This window comes from Athene noctua, chromosome 39 (genome assembly GCF_965140245.1).
Source record: "Athene noctua chromosome 39, bAthNoc1.hap1.1, whole genome shotgun sequence".
Lineage (NCBI taxonomy): Eukaryota > Metazoa > Chordata > Aves > Strigiformes > Strigidae > Athene > Athene noctua.
Window position 1 is genome coordinate 150,411 of NC_134075.1, and position 19,243 is coordinate 169,653.

A 19,243-nucleotide genomic window follows, 5' to 3' on the forward strand; every position below is an offset into this window, starting at 1 on the left:
GCCACCGTGGGCGTGGCGGCGGGCCACCCAAACCGCGTCCCTGCTGGCCACGTGGCTCGCAGCCGCCTCCCATAACCGTGTTCTGCGTGGTGGGCCACCGAAACGAAGTCCCTGGTGGCCACGAGCCACGTGGCCACCTCCCTTCGCCATGTTCTTTGTGGCGGGCCACCAAAATCATGTCCCTGGTGGCCACGTGGCTCATGGCCACCTCCCTTAGCCATGTTCTTCATGGCGGGCCACCAAAATGACGTCCCTGGTGGCCACGAGCCATGTGGTCACTTCCCATAATCCTGTTCTTCGTGGTGGGCCACCAAAACTACGTCCCTGCTGGCCACGTGGCTCGTAGCCGCCGCCCATATCCGTGTTCTTCGTGGCGGGCCACCAAAATCATGTCCTTGGTGGCCACGTGGCTCGTGGCCGCTTCTCTTCGCTGTGTTTTTGGTGGCGGGCCACCAAAACTACGTTCCTGGTGGCCACGTGGCTCGTAGCCGCCTCCCATAACTCTGTTCTTGATGGTGGGGCACCAAAACGAAGTCCCTGGTGGCCACGTGGCTCATGGCCACCCCCTATAACTGTGTTCTTCATGGCAGGCCACCAAAATTACATCCCCGGTGGCCATGAGCCACGTGGCCACCTCCCTTCACCATGTTCTTCATGGCGGGCCACCAGAATCATGTCCCTGGTGGCCACGTGCCTTGTAGCCACCCCCTATAACCGTGTTGCTTGTGGTGGGCCACCAAAATGAAGTCCCTGGTGGCCACGACCCACGTGGCCACGTCCCATAGTCCTGTTCTTCGTGGCGGGCCACCAAAATTATGTCCCTGGTAGCCACGTGGCTCGTGGCCACTTCTCCTTGCTGTGTTTTTCATGCTGGGCCACCAAAACTACGTCCCTGCTGGCCACGTGGCTCGTGGCCACCTCCCTTCACCATGTTCTTTGTGGCGGGCCACCAAAATCATGTCCTTGGTGGCCACGTGGCTCGTAGCCGCCTCCCATACCTCTGTTCTTCATGGCGGGCCACCAGAATTGCGTCCCTGGTGGCCACGTGGCTTGTGGCCACTCCCCTTTGCCCTGTTCTTCGTGCTGGGCCACCGAAACGAAGTCCCTGGTGGCCACGAGCCACGTGGCCACCTCCCTTCACCACGTTCTTCGTGGTGGGCCACTAAAACTACGTCCCTGGTGGCCCCGTGGCTCGTGGCCACCTCCCTCCACCCCCCCCCCCGAAGCCGGTGGCCAGCGGCGGCCCCGCCGTGGCCACGTGCGTGCCCCCCCCCAGGTGAAGGTGCTGAAGTGCATCAGGCCGGTGGAACTGGACGACGTCGTCCTCGGCCAGTACGTGGGCGACCCCGAGGGCCCCCCCGAGGCCCGGCAGGGCTACCTGGACGACCCCACCGTGCCCCCGGGCTCCACCACCGCCACCTTCGCCGCCGCCATCTTGCGCGTGGCCAACGAGCGCTGGGACGGTGAGCGGGGGGGGCGGGGGGGGCGGCGACGGGGCCGTGGCCGCCGCGGGGGCGGGGACGGGGACTTGAGGACGTTGACGATGACGTTGATGGTGACGATGACGCCGTTGAGTTGGCGAAGATGATGGTGACGCCGTTGACTCGATGATGTTGATGTTGACGTTGACGCCGTTGACTTGATGACGTTGACAAAGATGTTGATGGTGACGATGACGCCGTTGACTTGACGTTGACGATGACGTTGAGGCCGTTGACTTGATGACGTTGACAAAGACGTTGATGGTGACGATGACGCCGTTGAGTTGATGACGTTGATGTTGACATTGACACCATTGACTTGACGTTGACGTTGAGGCCGTTGATGACGTTGACGAAGACGTTGATGGTGACGTTGCTGCCGTTGAGTTGACGAAGATGATGATGACGCCGTTGACTTGACGTTGACGAAGACGTTGAGGCCGTTGACTTGACGTTGATGGTGACATTGATGCTGTTGAGTTGATGAAGACGATGATGCCGCCATTGACATTGACGGAGACGTTGAGGTGACTTGATGACGTTGGCGAAGACGTTGACGCCGTTGACTTGACAAAGACGCCGCCATTGCCGATGCCGTTGCCGGTGTTGTTGACGCCATTGCGTTGACGAAGATGATGACGCCGTTGACTTGACGACGAAGACGTTGACGCCATTGACATTGACGAAGACGCTGACGTTGACGTTGACCAAAACGACGGTGCCGCCGTTGACGTGACCCGATGACGTTGACGCCGTTGGCTTGACGCAGACGTCGGCGAAGGCGCCGCCGTTGCCCTTGATGATGACGTTGACGCTGACGTAGACGACGTTGATGACGTTGATGACGTAGCTAACGTAGATGTCATTGGTTCCGTTGCCGTTGCCGCCGTTGACTCCATTGACGCCGTTGACGCCATTGACGCCGTTGACTCCATTGCCACCGTTGACGCCGTTGACTCCATTGATGCCGTTGACTCCATTGACGCCGTTGACTCCATTGCTGCTGTTGACTCCATTGACGCCGTTGACTCCATTGACGCCGTTGACTCCATTGACGCCGTTGACTCCATTGCTGCCGTTGACGCCGTTGACTCCATTGACGCCGTTGACGCCGTTGACGCCGTTGACTCCATTGACGCCGTTGACTCCATTGACGCCGTTGACTCCATTGACGCCGTTGACGCCGTTGACGCCGTTGACTCCATTGACGCCGTTGACTCCATTGACGCCGTTGACGCCGTTGACGCCGTTGACTCCATTGACGCCGTTGACGCCGTTGACGCCGTTGACTCCATTGACGCCGTTGACTCCATTGACGCCGTTGACTCCATTGATGCCGTTGACGCCGTTGACTCCATTGACGCCGTTGACTCCATTGACGCCGTTGACTCCATTGACGCCGTTGGCGCCGTTGCCGCAGGCGTGCCGTTCGTGCTGCGCTGCGGGAAGGCGCTGAACGAGCGCAAGGCCGAGGTGCGGCTGCAGTTCCGCGAGGTGCCGGGCGACATCTTCGGGCGGCAGTGCAAGCGCAACGAGCTGGTGGTGCGCGTGCAGCCCGACGAGGCCGTTTACACCAAACTCATGACCAAGAAGCCGGGGCTCTTCTTCAACCCCGAGGAGTCCGAGCTCGACCTCACCTACGGCAGCCGCTACAAGGTGACGGCCGCCGAGACCCGCAGGGGGCGGGGCCACCGGGGCGGGGAGGGGGCGTGGCTGGGAAAAACGGGGGGCACGGAGAGGGAGAGGCGGGGCCAATATGGCGCCGGGGAGGCAAAATGGCCGGTGGGGGCGCGGGAATGGGCCGTGGGGACACAAAAAAATGAAACCGTTTGACCTGAAAATGGCTCCTGGGGATCCCAAAAATGGGTCGTGGGGACCCAAAATTTCTCGTGCGGACCCAAAAAGGGCGCGTTTGACCCCAAAAATGGCTCCTGAGAACCAAAAATGGCTCGTGGGGACCAAAAATGGCGCGTTTGACCCCAAAAATGGCTCCTGAGAACCAAAAATGGCACACTTGGCCCAAAAATGGCTCATTTTACCCAAAAATGGCTCATGGGGACCAAAAATGGCTCGTTTTACCCCAAAAATGGCTCATGGGGACCAAAAATGGCGCGTTTGACCCAAAAATGGCTCATGGGGACCAAAAATGGCGCGTTTGACCCAAAAATGGCTTGTGGGACCAAAAATGGCGCGTTTGACCCCCAAAATGGCTCCTGAGAACCAAAAATCCTGCGTTTGACCCAAAAATGGCTCGTGGGGCCCCAAAAGTGTCTCGTTTTACCCCAAAAATGGCTCATGGGGACCAAAAATTGGGGCGTTTGACCCCAAAAATGGCTCCTGAGATCCAAAAATGGCACACTTGACCCAAAAATGGCTCATTTTACCCAAAAATGTCTCATGGGGACCAAAAATGGCTCGTTTTACCCAAAAATGGCTCGTGGGGACCAAAAACGGCTTGTTTGACCCAAAATTGGCTCGTGGGGACCAAAACCAGCTCGTTTTACCCAAAAATGGCTCCTGGGGATCCCAAAAATGGGTCGTGGGGACCCAAAATTTCTCAAGGGGACCCAAAAATGGCGCGTTTGACCCCCAAAATGGCTCGTGGGGACCCAAAAGTGTCTCGTTTTACCCCAAAAATGGCTCATGGGGACCAAAAATGGCGCGTTTGACCCCAAAAATGGCTCGTGGGGACCAAAAATGGCGCGTTTGACCCAAAAATAGCTCGTGGGGACCAAAACCAGCTCATTCTACCCAAAAATGGGTCGTGGGGACCAAAAATTTCTTATGGGGACCCAAATATGGTGCGTTTGACCCGAAAATGGCTCGTGGGGACCCAAAAGTGTCTTGTTTTACCAAAAAATGGATCCTGAGAAGCAAAAATGGCTCATTTGACCAAAAAATGGCTCATTTGACCCAAAAATGGCTCTTCTGACCCAAAAGGGCTCACTAGAACCCAAAATGTCTCATAGGGACCCAAAAATCTCTTGTTTTACCCCAAAAATGGCTCTTGGGGACCAAAAATGGCTCCTTTGACCCAAAAATGGCTCTTTTGGACCTAAAATGGCTCATTTTATCCAAAAATGCTTCATGGGAACCCAAAATGGCTCGTTTTATCCAAAAATGGCTTGTTTGACCCAAAATGGCTCATTAGGACCCAAGTGGCTTGTGGGGACCCAAAATGGCTCATTTTACCCAAAAATGGCTCATTTTACCCAAAAACGGCTCTTGGGGACCCAAAAATCTCTTGTTTTACCCAAAAATGGCTCCTGGGGACCCAAAATGGCTCCTTTGACCCAAAAATGGCTCATTTTACCCAAAAATGGTTCCTGGGGAACAAAAATCTCTTGTTTTACCCAAAAATGGCTCCTGGGAACCCAAAAATGGCTCATTTTACCCAAAAATGGCTCGTTTGACCCAAAAATGGTTCTTGGGGACCAAAAATGGCTTGTTTTATCCAAAAATGGCTCAGGGGTACCCAAAAACGTCTCGTTTTACCCAAAAACAGCTCGTGGGGACCCAAAAACAGCCACAAATCCCCCAAAACATCCCAGGGAACCCCAAACTGGCCGCAGAGCCCTAAAACCGGGATATTTAACCCCAAAAAAGCGACCGCAGAATAACAAAAAAACGCCCCAAAAACGGGGCTCGTCAGACCCAAAATGGGTCCGATTGTCCCCCAAAGTGTCCCGCGGGCTCCCGAGGGGGCGCCGGGGAGACCCAAAATCCTGGTTTTTTGCCCCATTTTCGCGTCCCCCCCCCCAGGACGTGAAGCTGCCGGACGCGTACGAGCGGCTCATCCTGGACGTTCTCTGCGGGAACCAGATGCACTTCGTGCGCAGGTGGGGGGGCGGCGGCGTTTGGGGCGGTTTGGGGCGGTTTGGGGGTTTTTTGAGGTTTGGGGGATTTGGGGGGGTTTGGGGGATTTTTTTGAGTTTTGGGGTTTTGGGGGGATTTGGGGGGTTTTGGGGGTTTTGGGGTTTTTTTGAGTTTTTGGGGGTTTGGGGGATTTTGGGTTTTTGGTTTGTTTTTTTTTTTTTTTATTTATTTTGGGGGTTTTGGGGCTTTTGAGGATTTTGGGGGCGTTTTGGTGGTTTTGGGTTTTTTTTACTTTTTGAGGTTTTGGGGGATTTTGGGTTTTTGGTTATTTTTTTTTATTTTGGGGGTTTGGGGGCTTTTGAGGATTCTGGGGGGTTTTGGGGGGTTTGGGGGATTTTTTTGAGTTTTGGGGTTTTGGGGGATTTGGGGGTTTTGGGGGGCTTTGGGGTTTTTTTTAGGTTTTGGGGCTTTTGAGGATTTTGGGGGGTTTGGGGGTTTTTGGGGTTTTTTTGACTTTTTGGGGTTTTGGGGGATTTTGGTTTTTTTTTTTTTATTTTGGGGGTTTGGGGGCTTTTGAGGATTTTGGGGGTTTGGGGGCGTTTTGGGGGGTTTGGGGGATTTTTTTGAGTTTTGGGGGGATTTGGTTTTTTTTTTTGTTTTGGGGGGTTTTGGGGCTTTTGAGGATTTTGGGGGGTTTTGGTGTTTTGGGGGGTTTTTTGGGGTTTTGGGGGTTTTTTTGACTTTTTGGGGTTTTGGGGGATTTTGGGTTTTTGGTTTTTTTTTTTTTATTTTGGGGGTTTTGGGGCTTTTGAGGGTTTTGGGGGGTTTGGAGGATTTTTTTGAGTTTTGGGGTTTTGGGGGGATTTGGGGGTTTTGGGGGGGTTTGGGGTTTTTTTTTGGTTTTGGGGGGTTTTGGGGCTTTTGAGGATTTTGGGGGGTTTGGGGGTTTTTGGGGTTTTTTTGACTTTTTGGGGTTTTGGGGGATTTTGGGTTTTTGTTGTTTTTTTTTTATTTTGGGGGTTTTGGGGCTTTTGAGGATTTTGGGGGGTTTTGGTGTTTTGGGGGGTTTTTTGGGGTTTTGGGGTTTTTTTGACTTTTTGGGGTTTTGGGGGATTTTTTTTTTTTTTTTTTTATTTTGGGGATTTGGGGGCTTTTGAGGATTTTGGGGGGTTTGGGGGCGTTTTGGGGGTTTTGGGGGATTTTTTTGAGTTTTGGGGTTTTGGGGGGATTTGGGGGTTTTGGGGGGGTTTGGGGTTTTTTTTTGTTTTGGGGGGTTTTGGGGCTTTTGAGAATTTGGGGGGGTTGGGGGGAAAATTCGGTGGTTTGGGGTTTTTTGGGGGGGTTTGGGGTTTTCGGGGTTTTTTTGAGTTTTTGGGGTTTTGGGGGATTTTGTTTTTTTGGGGGCGTTTGGGTTTTTTTATTTTTGGGGGTTTTGGGGCTTTTGAGGATTTTGGGGGGGTTTTGGGGGAAAATTTGGTGGTTTGGGGTTTTTTTTAGGGGTTTTGGGGTTTTTTTTTGAGTTTTTGGGGTTTGGGGGATTTTGGCTTGTTGGGGGGGTTTGGGGTTTTTTGGGGGGGATTTGGGGTATTTTGGGGGGTTTGGGGTTTTTCCGGGAGGTTTTGGGGTATTTTGAAGGTTTCTTTGGGTCCGTCCCCCCCCCCCCGTCTCTGTTGACCCAATTTGGGGTTTTTTTGCCCCAAAGCGACGAGCTGCGCGAGGCCTGGCGCATCTTCACCCCCCTCCTGCACACCATCGAGGAGCGCGGGGAGAAACCCCTCCCCTACCCCTACGGCAGGTGTGGGGCGGGGGGCACGCGTGGGGCAGGTGTGGGGCACTTGGGGGGCTGGAGGGGGCAGGTGTGGGGCTGGGGGGGGGCACTTGTGGGGCAAATGTGAGGCCGGGGGAGTGCTTGGGGGGCAAATGTGGGGCTGAAGGGGGCACTTGTGGGGCTGGGGGGGCCCTTAGGGGGCACTTGTGGGGCTGGGGGGGCACTTGGGGGGCAGGTATGGGGCGGGGGGGGCACTTGTGGGGCAAATGTGGGGTTGAGGGGGTGCTTGGAGGGCAAATGTGGGGCTGAAGGTGGCACTTGGGGGGCTGGGGGGGCACTTGCAGGGCAGGTGTGGGGCTGGAGGGGGCAGGTGTGGGGCTGGGGGGGCACTTGGGCAGGTATGGGGCTGGGGGGTGCTTGTGGGGCATATGTGGGGCTGAGGGGGTGCTTGGGGGGGCAAATGTGGGGCTGAAGGGGGCACTTGTGGGGCTGTGGGGGCCCTTAGGGGGCACTTGTGGGGCTGGGGGGCACTTGTGGGGCAGGTATGGGGCACTTGGGGGGCTGGAGGGGGCACTTGGGGGGCTGGGGGGGCACTTGTGGGGCAGGTGTGGGGCTGGGGGGGTGCTTGGGGGGCAAATGTGGGGCTGAAGGGGGCACTTGGGGGGCTGGGGGGGCACTTGTGGGGCAGGTGTGGGGCTGGAGGGGCACTTGTGGGGCACTTATGGGGCTGGGGGGGCCACTTACAGGGCGAGTGTGGGGCTGGAGGGCACTTCTAGGTCAAGGGGGACAGGAAGGGGGGGCAAGGCGAGTGCGGTGGGGCACTATGGGGCAGGATGGGGGGTGGGGGTTCAGTGGGGCGCTATGGGGCAGGATGGGGGGTGGGGGCGGGCGCTATGGGGCAGGTAACTGTGGAGAGGGGGGGTCATGGCGCGGGTGTTACGTATGGGGGGATCTATGGGGCAGGGCCAGGGCGGCTGTGGGGTGGGACAGGGGCCGGGGGGATGTGTGGGGCAGCGGTGGGGGGGCGGTCCCGCTGTGGGGCAGCCCCCCAACAATCCCCCCCTCCCCCCAGCCGGGGGCCGCCGGAGGCCGATGAGCTGCTGAAACGCGCCGGGTTCCTCTACGAGGGCACCTACCGCTGGGTCAACCCCCACAGGCTCTGAGCCCCACACCTGCCCCACATCCCGCCCCACACCTGCCCCACATCCCGCCCCACATCCCGCCCCACACCTGCCCCACATCCCGCCCCACATCCCCTGACACTCCAACCCCCCCCTGCAAAGCAACACTCTCATCTGGGTGCTGGTGCCCCATGGTGGCCCCTCTCCTGCCCCACATCCTGCCCCACATCCCGCCCCACATCTGCCCCACATCCCCCGACACTCCAACCCCCCCCTGCAAAGCAACACTCCCGGCTGGGCGCTGGTGCCCCATGGTGGCCCCTCTCCTGCCCCACATCCCGCCTCACATCCCGCCTCACATCCTGCCCCACATCTGCCCCACATCCGCCCCACATCCCGCCCCACATCCCCTGACACTCCAACCCCCCCCCGCAAAGCAACACTCCCGGCTGGGCGCTGGTGCCCCATGGTGGCCCCTCTCCTGCCCCACATCCTGCCCCACATCTGCCCCACATCGCCCCCCCGACACTCCAAATCCCCCCCCCCCCAACAAAAAAACACTCCAGGGCTGGGGGCTGGTGCCCCATAGCACCCCCCAACTCCCCCCAGATACCCGCCTGCCCCACACCGGGACCCAAATCCCCCCCCCCGCCCCCCAAGCTGGGACCAAAGCACCCCCCAACCGCCCCCCAGTTAAATTAACCCCGCCCCCCAACTTAATTAACCCCCCCGACTAATTAACATTCCGCCCCCCCTCGATCTTTGCTAATTATCACCTGCCCCCTCTCCATCACTTATGGGGCAGCTGCATCATCACTTAGGGGGCAGCCCCCCAAGTTACTTAGCGGTTTCCCACATGACTTATGGGGCAGCCCCCCATGTCACTTGGGGGGCAGCTACAGCGTCACTTATGGGGCAGCCTCTCAAGTTACTTACGGGGCAGCTCACCCCCAGATGACTTACGGGTCAGCCCCACAAGTTACTTACAGAGCAGTTCCCCCCATTACTTATGGGGCAGCCCCCCAAGTTATTTATAGGTCAACTCCCCCAGATTATTCATACGGCTCCCCATGCTCCCCAGATCACTTATGGGGCAGTTGCACCATCACTTATGGGGCAGCCCCCCAAGTCACTTATGGGGCAGCCCCCCAAAAACCACCACTATTCCCCCAGTGCCGGCTCAGCCTTTATTTCTCTCTCCACCCCCCCCCCCCAAAAAACCCACCACACCGGAGGGGGCAGCCCCACTCCCCCTGCCCCCAATCTATGGGGCTGCCCCCCAAGTGTGGGTCAGCGGGGGGCGCCGGGGGACACACCCTTCCATCTCCAGCGCCTGCGGCCACCCCTCGTATTTGTTGGAGCTTCGGCTGTTCCGGACGTGCTGGGGGGGGGGTGGGGAGAAAAAAAAATTAGTTGTGGGTCGCTCGTGCCCCCCAAGTGCCCCCCAAGTGCCCCCCAACCTGCTCGAAGGGGCTTTTGTCCTGCACCCCCTTGGCCCCCAGGAAGACCCAACTGTCGCGGAAGGCCAGATCCTTGGCCACGGCGCTGCCCAACTCCCCGAAGAGGCGCCGGGATTCGTCCGTCAGCCTGAGGGGGCGGGGCGAAAAAATTTCAATAAAATTTCAATAAAATTTAAAAACAATTGGGCAGTTTTGGGGGGGGGGGGGGGCGGGGTCTCACTTGGTGGCCGGGTCGTCGTAGGAAGCCACGAGAACCAACGTCCCCTCGTGGAGCGGCCGCAGGAACTTGAGCAGCTCCTCGGCGTCTGGGCGGGGCCCGAAATGCAAATTTTTGCAAATTAATAAAAAAAAAAAAATTAAAATAAAATGTTAAGAAATCGGGATCGGGAAGAAGCGGAAAGTTGGGGAGGGGCTGGGGAAAAAGGGGAGGGGCGACGGGGATGGGGGGGATTTAGAAAGGATTTTAAGATTTGAATTGGGTAAACAGGGATTTGAATAAAATTTGAATTAATTAAAAAATGGTTTCGGAGACGAAAATGTTTGAGAGGTTGAAAGTTTGGAGACGCCGAAGCTGGAGTGGAATGAAATCGAGAATTAAAAAAGTGTTTGAAAATGTAAAATGATAAAAATAAATATCGATAAATAATAATAAATATTCATAAATATTTTAAATTAATCATAAATATTCATAAGTATTTAAAATTAATCATTGATATTCATAAATATTTAAATTAACATCAAGATATTCTAAAAACATCATTTTTTTTTAAATCGAAATATTGTTAATATATGAAAATATTTTTAATATATGAAAATATTTTAAAATATCAAAATATTTATAAATATCAAAATACATTTAAATATAAAAATATTTCTAAATATCAAAATATTTTAAAATACAAAAATATTTTAAAATATAAAAATATTTTTAAATATAAAAATATTCATAAATATCAAAATATTTTAAATATAAAAATACTCAAATATCAAAATATTTTAAAATACAAAAATATTTTTAAATATCAAAATATTTTAAAATATAAAAATATTCATAAATATCAAAATATTTTAAATATCGAAATATTCATAAATATCAAAATATTTTAAATATCGAAATATTCATAAATATCAAAATATTTTTAAAACACTAAAATATTTTTGAAATAACCAAAATATTTTTAAATATTAAAATACAAACATCAACAAAAAGACTTTAAAATATGAAAATGTTAAAAATTTAATTATTAATTAATTAATATTAAAATAGCTCAAATATTCTTCCCGATATAAAAGCTCACCGCCAACGCTTTTTTACATTTTTAAAAAGCGTAAATATAAATAAATATTCAAAAATTCCACATGAAAAAACGAAAACTTCAAAAAAGGAAAACTTGAAAAAAAATTCGGAAAAGATAAAATTTGACGAAGTTCGGATACGAAAGTAAAATTTAAAATGAAAAATCGAAAAAAGAAAATTTCAGAACCAAAAATTAAAACATTGAAAATGAAAAATTTAAAAAGTGTAAATTTTTAAAATTAAGATTTTAAATGAAGATGTTTGCTAAAATTTGAAATTAAAGCTGGAAAAATGAAAACTTGAGAAAATCAAAACTTGAGAAAATTAAGATTTGGCAAAGAACAAAAGAATTTAAAATTAAATTTGAAAAAAAGAAAATTTGCAAAATGGAAACCGAAAAATAGAAAATTTTCAATGAAAATTTTTAAAATGAAAATTAAAAACCGGTAAATTTAAAAAGTGAAAATATAAAAAATGGAAATTTTTAAAATGAACATTTTAAATTGTTTTCTAAGAATTTTAAATTAAAACTCGATAAAATTAAAATTTATAAAACCAAAAACCTAAAAACCAAAAATCTAAAGATCAAAAATTTTAAAAATGAAAATTTAAAAAATGAAAATTATAAAAAAATGGCAGCTTAAAAAAAAATGATAAAAAATCAGCATTTTACATTAAAATGTTTTTTAAAAATTTTAAATTAAAACGTGATGAAAACTAAAACTTCATAAAATCAAAACTTGAAAAAGTGAAAACCTGAGAAAATTAAAATTTTTAAAAATTAAAATTTGGAAAAAGTCAAAAAATCGAATTTAAGATTAAAGTTGGAAAAAAAGAAAATCAAAAAACCCCAAAAGTATGAAACCAAAAATTAAACCCACAAAAAATCTAAACCCAAAATATCATTAAACTGAAAATTTTAAAGGGGAAAATTTTAAAAGCGAAAATCTAGAAAGTGAAAATTTAGAAAGTGAAAATCAAGAAAGTGAAAATTTAGAAAGTGAAAAGTAAAAAAAGGAAATTAAAAAAATGAAAGTTAAAATGAAAATTTGAAAATTTGAAAAAAGAAAATTTGAACAGAAAATTTAAAAAGTAAAAATTTAAGAACAGAAAATTTAAAAAATAAAAATTTAAGAACAGAAAGTTTGAAAAAAGAAAATTTAAAAAATAAAAATTTAAAAAATAAAATTTTTTTTAAAAATGTAAAAAAAAAAATGTAAAAAATAAAAATGTAAAAAATAAAAATTAAAAAATTTGAAAACTGAAAATTTCAAAACTGAAAATTTTAAAACAAAATTTCAAAATTAAAGTTAAAAAACCTAAATTTTAAAAAATGGAAATTTTAAAAATGGAAATTTAAAAAACCAAAAATATAAAAAAATGAAAATTCGAAAAAAGAAAATTTCAAAACGGAAAATTCAAAATATGAAAATTTAAAACATGAAAATTTTAAAACTGAAAATTCAGAAAATGAAAATTTAAAAAAACTTTTTAAATGAAATTTGAAAAAATGAAAACTTGAAAATTTAAAAACCGAAAATTTCAGACCTGGAAATTTAAAAAATTGGAAAAACCCGAAAATTCCAAACCCCGAACCTCGGGGGCGGCACTTCCCCCCGCGAGCCCCGCCCCCCGCCCTCCCCCACTCACCCCCCGCCCACATGTCGAAGCTCCGGGCCGCGATCAGCTCCCCGCTGACACCTGGGGGGAGGGGGGGAGGAGCACGTGTGAGGGCGTGGCCACGCAGCCCCGCCCCCCCGCCCCGCCCCGCCCCCTCACCGTTCACCAGGGCGATGTTGAGGCCCCGCCCCACGTTGTTCTTGACGCTGCTCATCAACCTGCGTGGGGAGGGGCAGAGGGGGGGGGATGGGCTGATGGAGGAGGGGGCGGGGCCTGGCCACGCCCCTCCCCCCGCCCCTCCCCCACTCACACGCGCCCCTCGAGGCAGATCCGGGGCCCGATGACGTTGGCGGCGCCGCTGAGCAGGCGGAAGGCGAAGTGGGCGGGGGGGCAGGGCCGGGACAGGCCGCACTTGAACTTGGGGGGGCGGGGCACCGCTGGGGGGAGGGGCGGGGCGTGACGTCACACCCCAAAAATCCCCTTTTTTCACCCCAAAAATCGTTTTCATCGCCCCCCCCCCCCCCAAAAAAACCAAAAATCGGATTTACCGGCGCTGGGGGCGGGGTCAGGGCCTGGAAGGAGGCGAAAAACACAAAAGGGGGAGGGGTTATGTGGCCCCTCCCCCCACGTGCATATGTAAATAAGGGGTGGGGGAGGGGCGCCCCGCCCCCCGCTACTCACGGGCCAGCAGGCGCTGCAGGGGGGGAGGGGCGCGGGGGGGCCCCAGCACCAGCGCCACCAGGAGCCACAGGAGCCCCACGGCGGCGGCCACGGCCAGGAGGCGCAGGGGGCCTGGGGGCGGGGCCATGGGGCTGCCCCATAGATCCCACCCCCGGACCCAGAGAGACACACCCGGACCCATAGATCCGCCCCCCCGAACCACAGCTCCGCCCCCCTGACACAAAGATCCGCCCCCTGACACATAGCTCCACCCCCTGACCCATAGATCCATCCCTCAGACCCATAGATCCATCCCCCAGACCCACAGCTCCACCCCCTGACCCATAGATCTGCCCCTCAGACCCATAGATCCATCCCCCAGACCCACAGCTCCACCCCCTGACCCATAGATCTGCCCCTCAGACCCATAGATCCATCCCCCAGACCCATAGCTCTGCCCCTGACCCATAGATCCGCCCCCTGACCCATAGATCCATCCCCCAGGCCCATAGATCCATCCCCCAGGCCCATAGCTCCGCCCCCGACCCATAGATCCGTCCCCCAGACCCATAGCTCCACCCACTGTCCCATAGCTCCGACCCCCCGACCCATAGATCCACCCCCTGACCCATAGATCCACCCCCTGAACCACAGATCCGCCCCCTAGACCCATAGCTCCGCCCCTCAGACCCATAGATCCGCCCCTGACCCATAGCTCCGAACCCCCGACCCATAGATCAACCCCCTGACCCATAGCTCCGCCCTTCAGACCCATAGCTCCGCCCCCCTGCCCCATAGATCCCGCCCTGCCCCACAGCTCCGCCCCCCCAACACCCCCCAGGGCCCCCCCAAATCCCCCCCAATCGCCCCCCAACCCCTCCCGAGGGCCCCCCCCAGCCCCCCAGCTCCGCCCCCAGCCCCATAGCTCCGCCCCCAGCCCCATAGCTCCGCCCCCCCCGTACCCGCCAGCCTCATGCCGCTGCCCGGGGCCGCGCGGGCTCCGTGGGGCCGGACAAAGGAAGCGGGGAGAGGGCGGGGTCAGAGCTGCCCCGCCCACAACAGCCCCCTGGGGGCCCCCCCAAAAATCACCAAAAATCACCAAAATGCCCCAAAAATCCGCGCGGACCGGCCCCGCCTCCCCCGGCAACCCGGAACCGGCCGCTCACCGCCCCCAGCACTAAGCCCCGCCCCTTCCGCCAGGCCACTTCCGCCTGTTTCAACTAACAGACCAATGAACGCGTAGCGCGGCGCCCAGCCCCGCCCATCCCACCAATGGCCGGCGCGCTTTAGCGGAAGTCCCGCCCACTCGTTCCTCTACTTCCGCTTTTTTCAGGAAGCGGCGGGCGAGAGGGGGCGGGGTTAACACGGACGTAACGACGCGACTTCCGGGTGCGCTGCCGGGCTCACGCGTCGCGTGGCGGCGGCCAATAAAAATCGAGAAGAGGCGGGATTAACCCAGCGCGCTGACGTCACTTCCGGCGACGCCTGGTTTATTTTAAAGGGGAAGGGAGAAAAAAATGGGAGGAACTGGGAGAAACTGGGAGCACTGGGGGGGGCCCCCACACCCCCCAAATGACGTCACCGGGTCGTTAATGAGGGGCGGGGCGGCTTTTTGGGGCAGTTTGTTGCGTTTTGGGGTTTTTTTGTAGCCTTTTCGGGGTTTTTTTTTTTGGTTTTGGGGTTTTTTGGGGGGTTTCTAGGTTTCGGGGGGATTTTTGTAGTTTTTGGGTTTTTTGGGGGAGATTTTGGGGGGTTTTGGGGGGAGATTTTTGTAGTTTTTTGGGGGGTTTGGGGCTTTTTGGGTTTTTCTGGGAGATTTTAGAGGGTTTGGGGGGGGATTTTTACAGTTTTTAGGAGTTTGGGGGGCTTTGGGGGGCTTTGGGGGGCTTTGGGGGGTTTCGGGGGGTTTCGGGGGGTTTCGGGGTCCCCCCCGCCGTTACGGGGGCGGGGGCCCCCCCTCGGGGTGCAGCACGCGGGGTCCCCAACCGCTCCACGTCGTCCAGGCTCAGCCCCCGCAGGCTCTGCTCGTAGTCCTGGGGGGGGGAAATGGGGTCGGGGGGGGGGCACCCCCAAAATTCCCCCCCGGACCCCAAAATCCCCCCCACAGCCCCCCCCCAGAACCCTGAACCCCCCTTATCCCACCCAAGCCCCCCCGGTCACCCCAATTCCCCCCCTCTGTGACCCGAAAATCCCCCCCCTGTACCCCCAAAACCCCCCCCGGACCCCAAAATCCCCCCCCAAACCCCCCCCTTACCCCCCACATCCCCCCAATTCCCCCCCCCGTGACCCCGAAATCCCTCCCCGTACCCCCAAATCCACACACACACACCCCCAAACGCCCCCCCATGACCCCAAAATCCCCCCCACACCCTCCCTGTACCCCAAAATCCCCCCAAATACCCCCACATACCCCCCCCGCACCCCCAAATCCCCCCCAAACCCCCTCTGTACCCCCAAAATCCCCCTAATTCCCCCCCATGACCCCCCAAACCCACCCCGTACCCCCCAAATCCCCCCCCCAGCCCCCCCAAACCTTGTGCAGCTGCTGCAGCACCCGCGGCGCGTCCTGAGCCCCGAAGTGTCGCCCCAAAAGCCGGGCCAGGGGCTCCCCGAAAGCCGGGCAGGGAAAAGGGGGGGTCGAGGGGGGGTCCCCCAAATCCTCCGCTGAAGGCGGAGGGGTCGCGTCCCCCCCCCGCCCCCCCCCAGAGCCCCCCCCGGGGGGTTTCAGCACCAGGTTGAGTCGGGCCGAGGGGCCGATGGCGTAATCGGAGAGACGGCGCTCGTCTGGGGGGGGGGACGGGGGGGACACCCCAAAATTGGGACACACCCCCCCCCAAAAATAAACCTGCCCCTGAAACCCCCCCAGCCCAACACAAACCCCCCCAAAACCCCATAAACCCCCCAGACCCTCCCCACTCCCCCTGCAAAAAAAAAATTTAACCCCCCCAGCACCCCCAAAACCCCCTTTAGCCCCCCCGGACCCCCAAAATCCCCCCTAGTGCCCCCAAAATCCCCCCTAGGGCCCCCAAAACCCCCTTTAGCCCCCCCAGACCCCCCCAAATCATCTCCCAGTCCCCCGTTAAACCCCACGGGACCCCCCCAAAAAATCCCAAATTTCCCCGATAAACCCTCCAGCCCCCCCCAAATCCCCCTTTAAGCCCCCCCAGACCCCCCCAAAAACCCCTTTAAAGCCCCCCGATCCCCCCCAGCCCCCCAAATCGCCCCCAAGCCCCCCCATAACCCCCCCAAATCCCCCATAAACCCCCCCAGACCCCGCCAAACTCCCTTTAACCCCCCCATCACGCCCCCCAGCACCCCCAAAGCCCCCCCGAGCCCCCCCCGAGCCCCCCCTCACCGGCCAGCGCCTTCCCCCGGTACAGGAGCCGCTGCTGCTCCACCGGCACCTGCAGCCGCTCGGCCACCAGGTGCTTGAGGGCCCCCACCCGCTCCTCGGGGGACACCTGGGGGGGTCGGGCTGTCAGGGCCCCCCCAAAATATCCCAGAACCCTCAAAGCCCCCCTGCCCCCCCTCCAGACCCCAAAACCACCCCAGGACCCCGGAAAAAAACAACCAAAACCCCCCCAAAAATCCCCAAAACAACACGGACCCCCCACCAGAATAAAAGCGCCAGACCCTCCCCCACTGAAATAACGGGGGTCCTGACCCCCCCAAAATCCCCAAATACGCCCCAAAAATCCCCCCCGAGTGGCCTCCACCCCCTTCTCCTCTCTATGACCCCCCCGGCCCCCAAAAAAACCCAAAAATCCCCAAAGCAACGCGCACCCCCCACCAGAATAAAAGCCCCAGATCCCCCCATCGAAATAAAGGGGGTCCTGCCCCCCCCAACTCCCCAAATAGGCCCCAAAACCCCCCCAAATCGCCCCCCACCCCCCCGTATGGCCCCTCCCTCTCCCCACGACGCCCCCCCCAGCCCTAAAACCCCCCCAAATCCCCCCCCAGCCCCCCCCACCTGGAGGCTGCACTCGCGGCCCTGCAGCGCCTTCACCGTCAGCAACATGGCGGCCGCGGAACCATCGAGTCTCGGAGGACCCCCGGGGGCGGGTAGAGCGGCGCCGCGGGTACCACCGAGATGCGGGTAAAGCGGGAGGGACAGAGCGTCGCGCGGGCGCCGGAAGTGGGAGGTGGCGGAAAAATGGCGGCGGAGACGGGGGAGCTGGAGCTGTATCCGAATGATGGGGGGGCCCGGGGGGGGCTTTGGGGGGGCCCGGGGGGGTATTTCGGGGTCCCAGAGGGGGTTTCGGGGTCCCGGGGGGTATTTTGGGTCCCGGGGGGATGATTCGGGGTCCTGGGGAGGTTTTGGGTCCCGGGGGTTGTTTCGGGGTCCCGGGGGGGCTTTTGGGGGGTCCCGGGGGCCGTTCCGGGGTCCCAGAGGGGGTTTCGGGGTCCCGGGGGGGTTTATTGGGGTCCCGGGGTAGTTTCGGGGTGCACGGGGGTAGTTTCGGGGTCCCGGGGGGGGGGGTTTGGGGTCCCTGGGGCAGTTCCGGGGTCCCGGGGCAGTTTTGGGGGGTCCCGGGGCAGTTCTGGGTCTCGGGGCAGTTTGGGGTCCCTGGGGCAGTTTTGGGGCGGTCCCGGGGGCAGTTCCGGGGTCCCGGGGGGGGGGCAGTTTCGGGGACAGTTCCGGGGGGTCCAGGGGCAGTTTTGGTGGTCCCGGGGCAGTTTTTGGGGGTCCCGGGGCAGTTTTGGGGGTCCCGGGGCAGTTTTTGGGGTCCCGGGGCAGTTTTTGGGGGTCCCGGGGCAGTTCCGGGGCAGTTTTTGGGGTCCCGGGGCAGTTCGGCTCCTTGACCCCCCCCAGGCGCCTGCGGGTGCCGCTGCCCTCGGCGGGGGTGGGGCGGGTGGCGCTGGGGGCGCTGCGCCCCGACCTGCCCCTCCCCCCGCCCGCGGGGGGCCCGCCCCGCCCCCACCCGCCCCCCAGCGCCCAGCTCCAGTGCTGCGGGGGGGAGCTGCGGGCGTGAGTGCCGCTGGGGGCGGACTGGGGGGGACTGGGAGGGACTGGGAGCGCTGGGAGGGCAACTGGGAGGGGACTAGAGGCACTGGGGGGGGATTGGGGGCACTGGGGGGCAAATGGGAGGGACTGGGGGCACTGGGAGGGTCAACTGGGGGCACTGGGAAGGACTGGGGGGACAACTGGGAGGGCAACTGGGAGGGACTAGAGGCACTGGGAGGGGATTGGGGGCACTGGGAGGGGCAACTGGGGGGAACTGCAGGCACTGCAAGGGGATTGGGGGGCAACTGGGGGCACTGGGGGGGAATTGGGGACACTGGGAGTGGACTGGGGAGCACTGGGAGAGGGACCTAGGGGTCAACTGGGGTACTGGGAGGGACTGGGGGCACTGGGAGGGGATTGGGGGGGAATTGGGGGCACTGGGAGGGGACTGGACAAACTGGGAGAGGACTGGGGGCGGCGCCCCGGTGACCCCGCCCTTCCGGCAGGCGCTGGGCGGGGCCGGGCGCGCGGGCGCTGCGGGGCGGGGCCGTCGCCTTCCTGGAGCTGCTGGGATTGGTGCTGGAAACCATCGAGCGCTTCGGGGGGGAGGGGCCGGGCCACGCCCTCCTGGGGCCCGAGGGTGGGGCGACGGGCCAGGCCCCGCCCCCGGCCCCGCCCCCCTCCACCAGCCCCGCCCCCCACCCCCAATAAAGGCAGAACTGAGCGGCCCCCGGGGGTTTATTGGGGGATTCCCGCGGGGGGGGGGGGGGAGGGGAGGGGCGGGGCGGGGGGTGGGGCAGGGAGGGGCGAGAGGCGGCTCCGCCCCTGCCCCTCCCCCCACTGTGCCACAGCGGCTTCATCGGATCTGGGGGAGAAAAAGGGGGGAGGGGAGGGGCTGAGCAGAGCCCCGCCCCCACTGCCTGCCCTGCCCCAAGGCTCCTCCCCCTCCTCCACCCACACGGCCCCGCCCAGCCCTTAAGCCCCTCCCCCATTCCCCAGACTCCTCCCCCCAGGCCCCTCCTCTGCCATGATCTCAGTTCCATGAGCCCCGCCCCTTACTGCAGCCCCACCCCCT

General features: G+C 56.2%; 5 protein-coding genes across 8 annotated transcripts in view; 2 read left to right on the forward strand and 3 right to left on the reverse strand.

Moving 5' to 3' along the window:
• Positions 1–9,212, forward strand: part of G6PD (glucose-6-phosphate dehydrogenase) — a 20,936-nt gene extending 11,724 nt beyond the window's left edge. For both annotated transcript variants that reach the window (XM_074931097.1, XM_074931098.1), the window contains exons 9-13: positions 1,277–1,463; positions 2,902–3,137; positions 5,244–5,320; positions 7,000–7,092; positions 8,138–9,212. In XM_074931097.1, coding sequence (XP_074787198.1) covers positions 1,277–1,463; positions 2,902–3,137; positions 5,244–5,320; positions 7,000–7,092; positions 8,138–8,228 — 684 coding nt within the window. In that variant the 3' untranslated portion in view covers positions 8,229–9,212. The remainder of the gene's footprint in view (positions 1–1,276; positions 1,464–2,901; positions 3,138–5,243; positions 5,321–6,999; positions 7,093–8,137) is intronic.
• A 147-nt stretch (positions 9,213–9,359) lies between these two features.
• On the reverse strand, positions 9,360–14,383 carry FAM3A (FAM3 metabolism regulating signaling molecule A). 3 transcript variants are annotated; one of them, XM_074931101.1, is made up of 9 exons: positions 14,186–14,383; positions 13,245–13,355; positions 13,112–13,135; positions 12,874–13,000; positions 12,723–12,781; positions 12,594–12,644; positions 9,867–9,951; positions 9,647–9,773; positions 9,360–9,567 (listed from the first exon to the last, which is right to left on the reverse strand). In XM_074931101.1, the coding sequence occupies exons 1-9, from the start codon at positions 14,196–14,198 to the stop codon at positions 9,451–9,453; spliced, it is 714 nt and encodes a 237-aa protein (XP_074787202.1). In that variant the 5' UTR covers positions 14,199–14,383; the 3' UTR covers positions 9,360–9,450. The 3 variants fall into 3 exon arrangements, with proteins under 3 accessions (XP_074787202.1, XP_074787200.1, XP_074787203.1); XM_074931099.1 differs by having other exon boundaries at positions 12,594–12,781; XM_074931102.1 differs by lacking the exon at positions 13,245–13,355 and having other exon boundaries at positions 12,594–12,781.
• Positions 14,384–14,673: 290 nt separating this feature from the next.
• UBL4A (ubiquitin like 4A) lies at positions 14,674–17,339 on the reverse strand. Its single transcript, XM_074931108.1, has 4 exons — positions 17,194–17,339; positions 16,579–16,684; positions 15,757–16,007; positions 14,674–15,256 (listed from the first exon to the last, which is right to left on the reverse strand). Exons 1-4 carry the CDS (start codon positions 17,239–17,241, stop codon positions 15,074–15,076), a joined length of 588 nt encoding a protein of 195 aa, XP_074787209.1. The 5' UTR covers positions 17,242–17,339; the 3' UTR covers positions 14,674–15,073.
• On the forward strand, positions 17,299–18,897 carry LAGE3 (L antigen family member 3). Its single transcript, XM_074931110.1, has 3 exons — positions 17,299–17,405; positions 18,037–18,192; positions 18,675–18,897. Exons 1-3 carry the CDS (start codon positions 17,314–17,316, stop codon positions 18,877–18,879), a joined length of 453 nt encoding a protein of 150 aa, XP_074787211.1. The 5' UTR covers positions 17,299–17,313; the 3' UTR covers positions 18,880–18,897.
• Positions 18,898–19,024: 127 nt separating this feature from the next.
• LOC141972999 (protein deacetylase HDAC6-like) overlaps positions 19,025–19,243 on the reverse strand; it is a 7,936-nt gene continuing 7,717 nt past the window's right edge. Inside the window, exon 14 of the mRNA XM_074931081.1 lies at positions 19,025–19,033. Coding sequence (XP_074787182.1) covers positions 19,025–19,033 — 9 coding nt within the window. The remainder of the gene's footprint in view (positions 19,034–19,243) is intronic.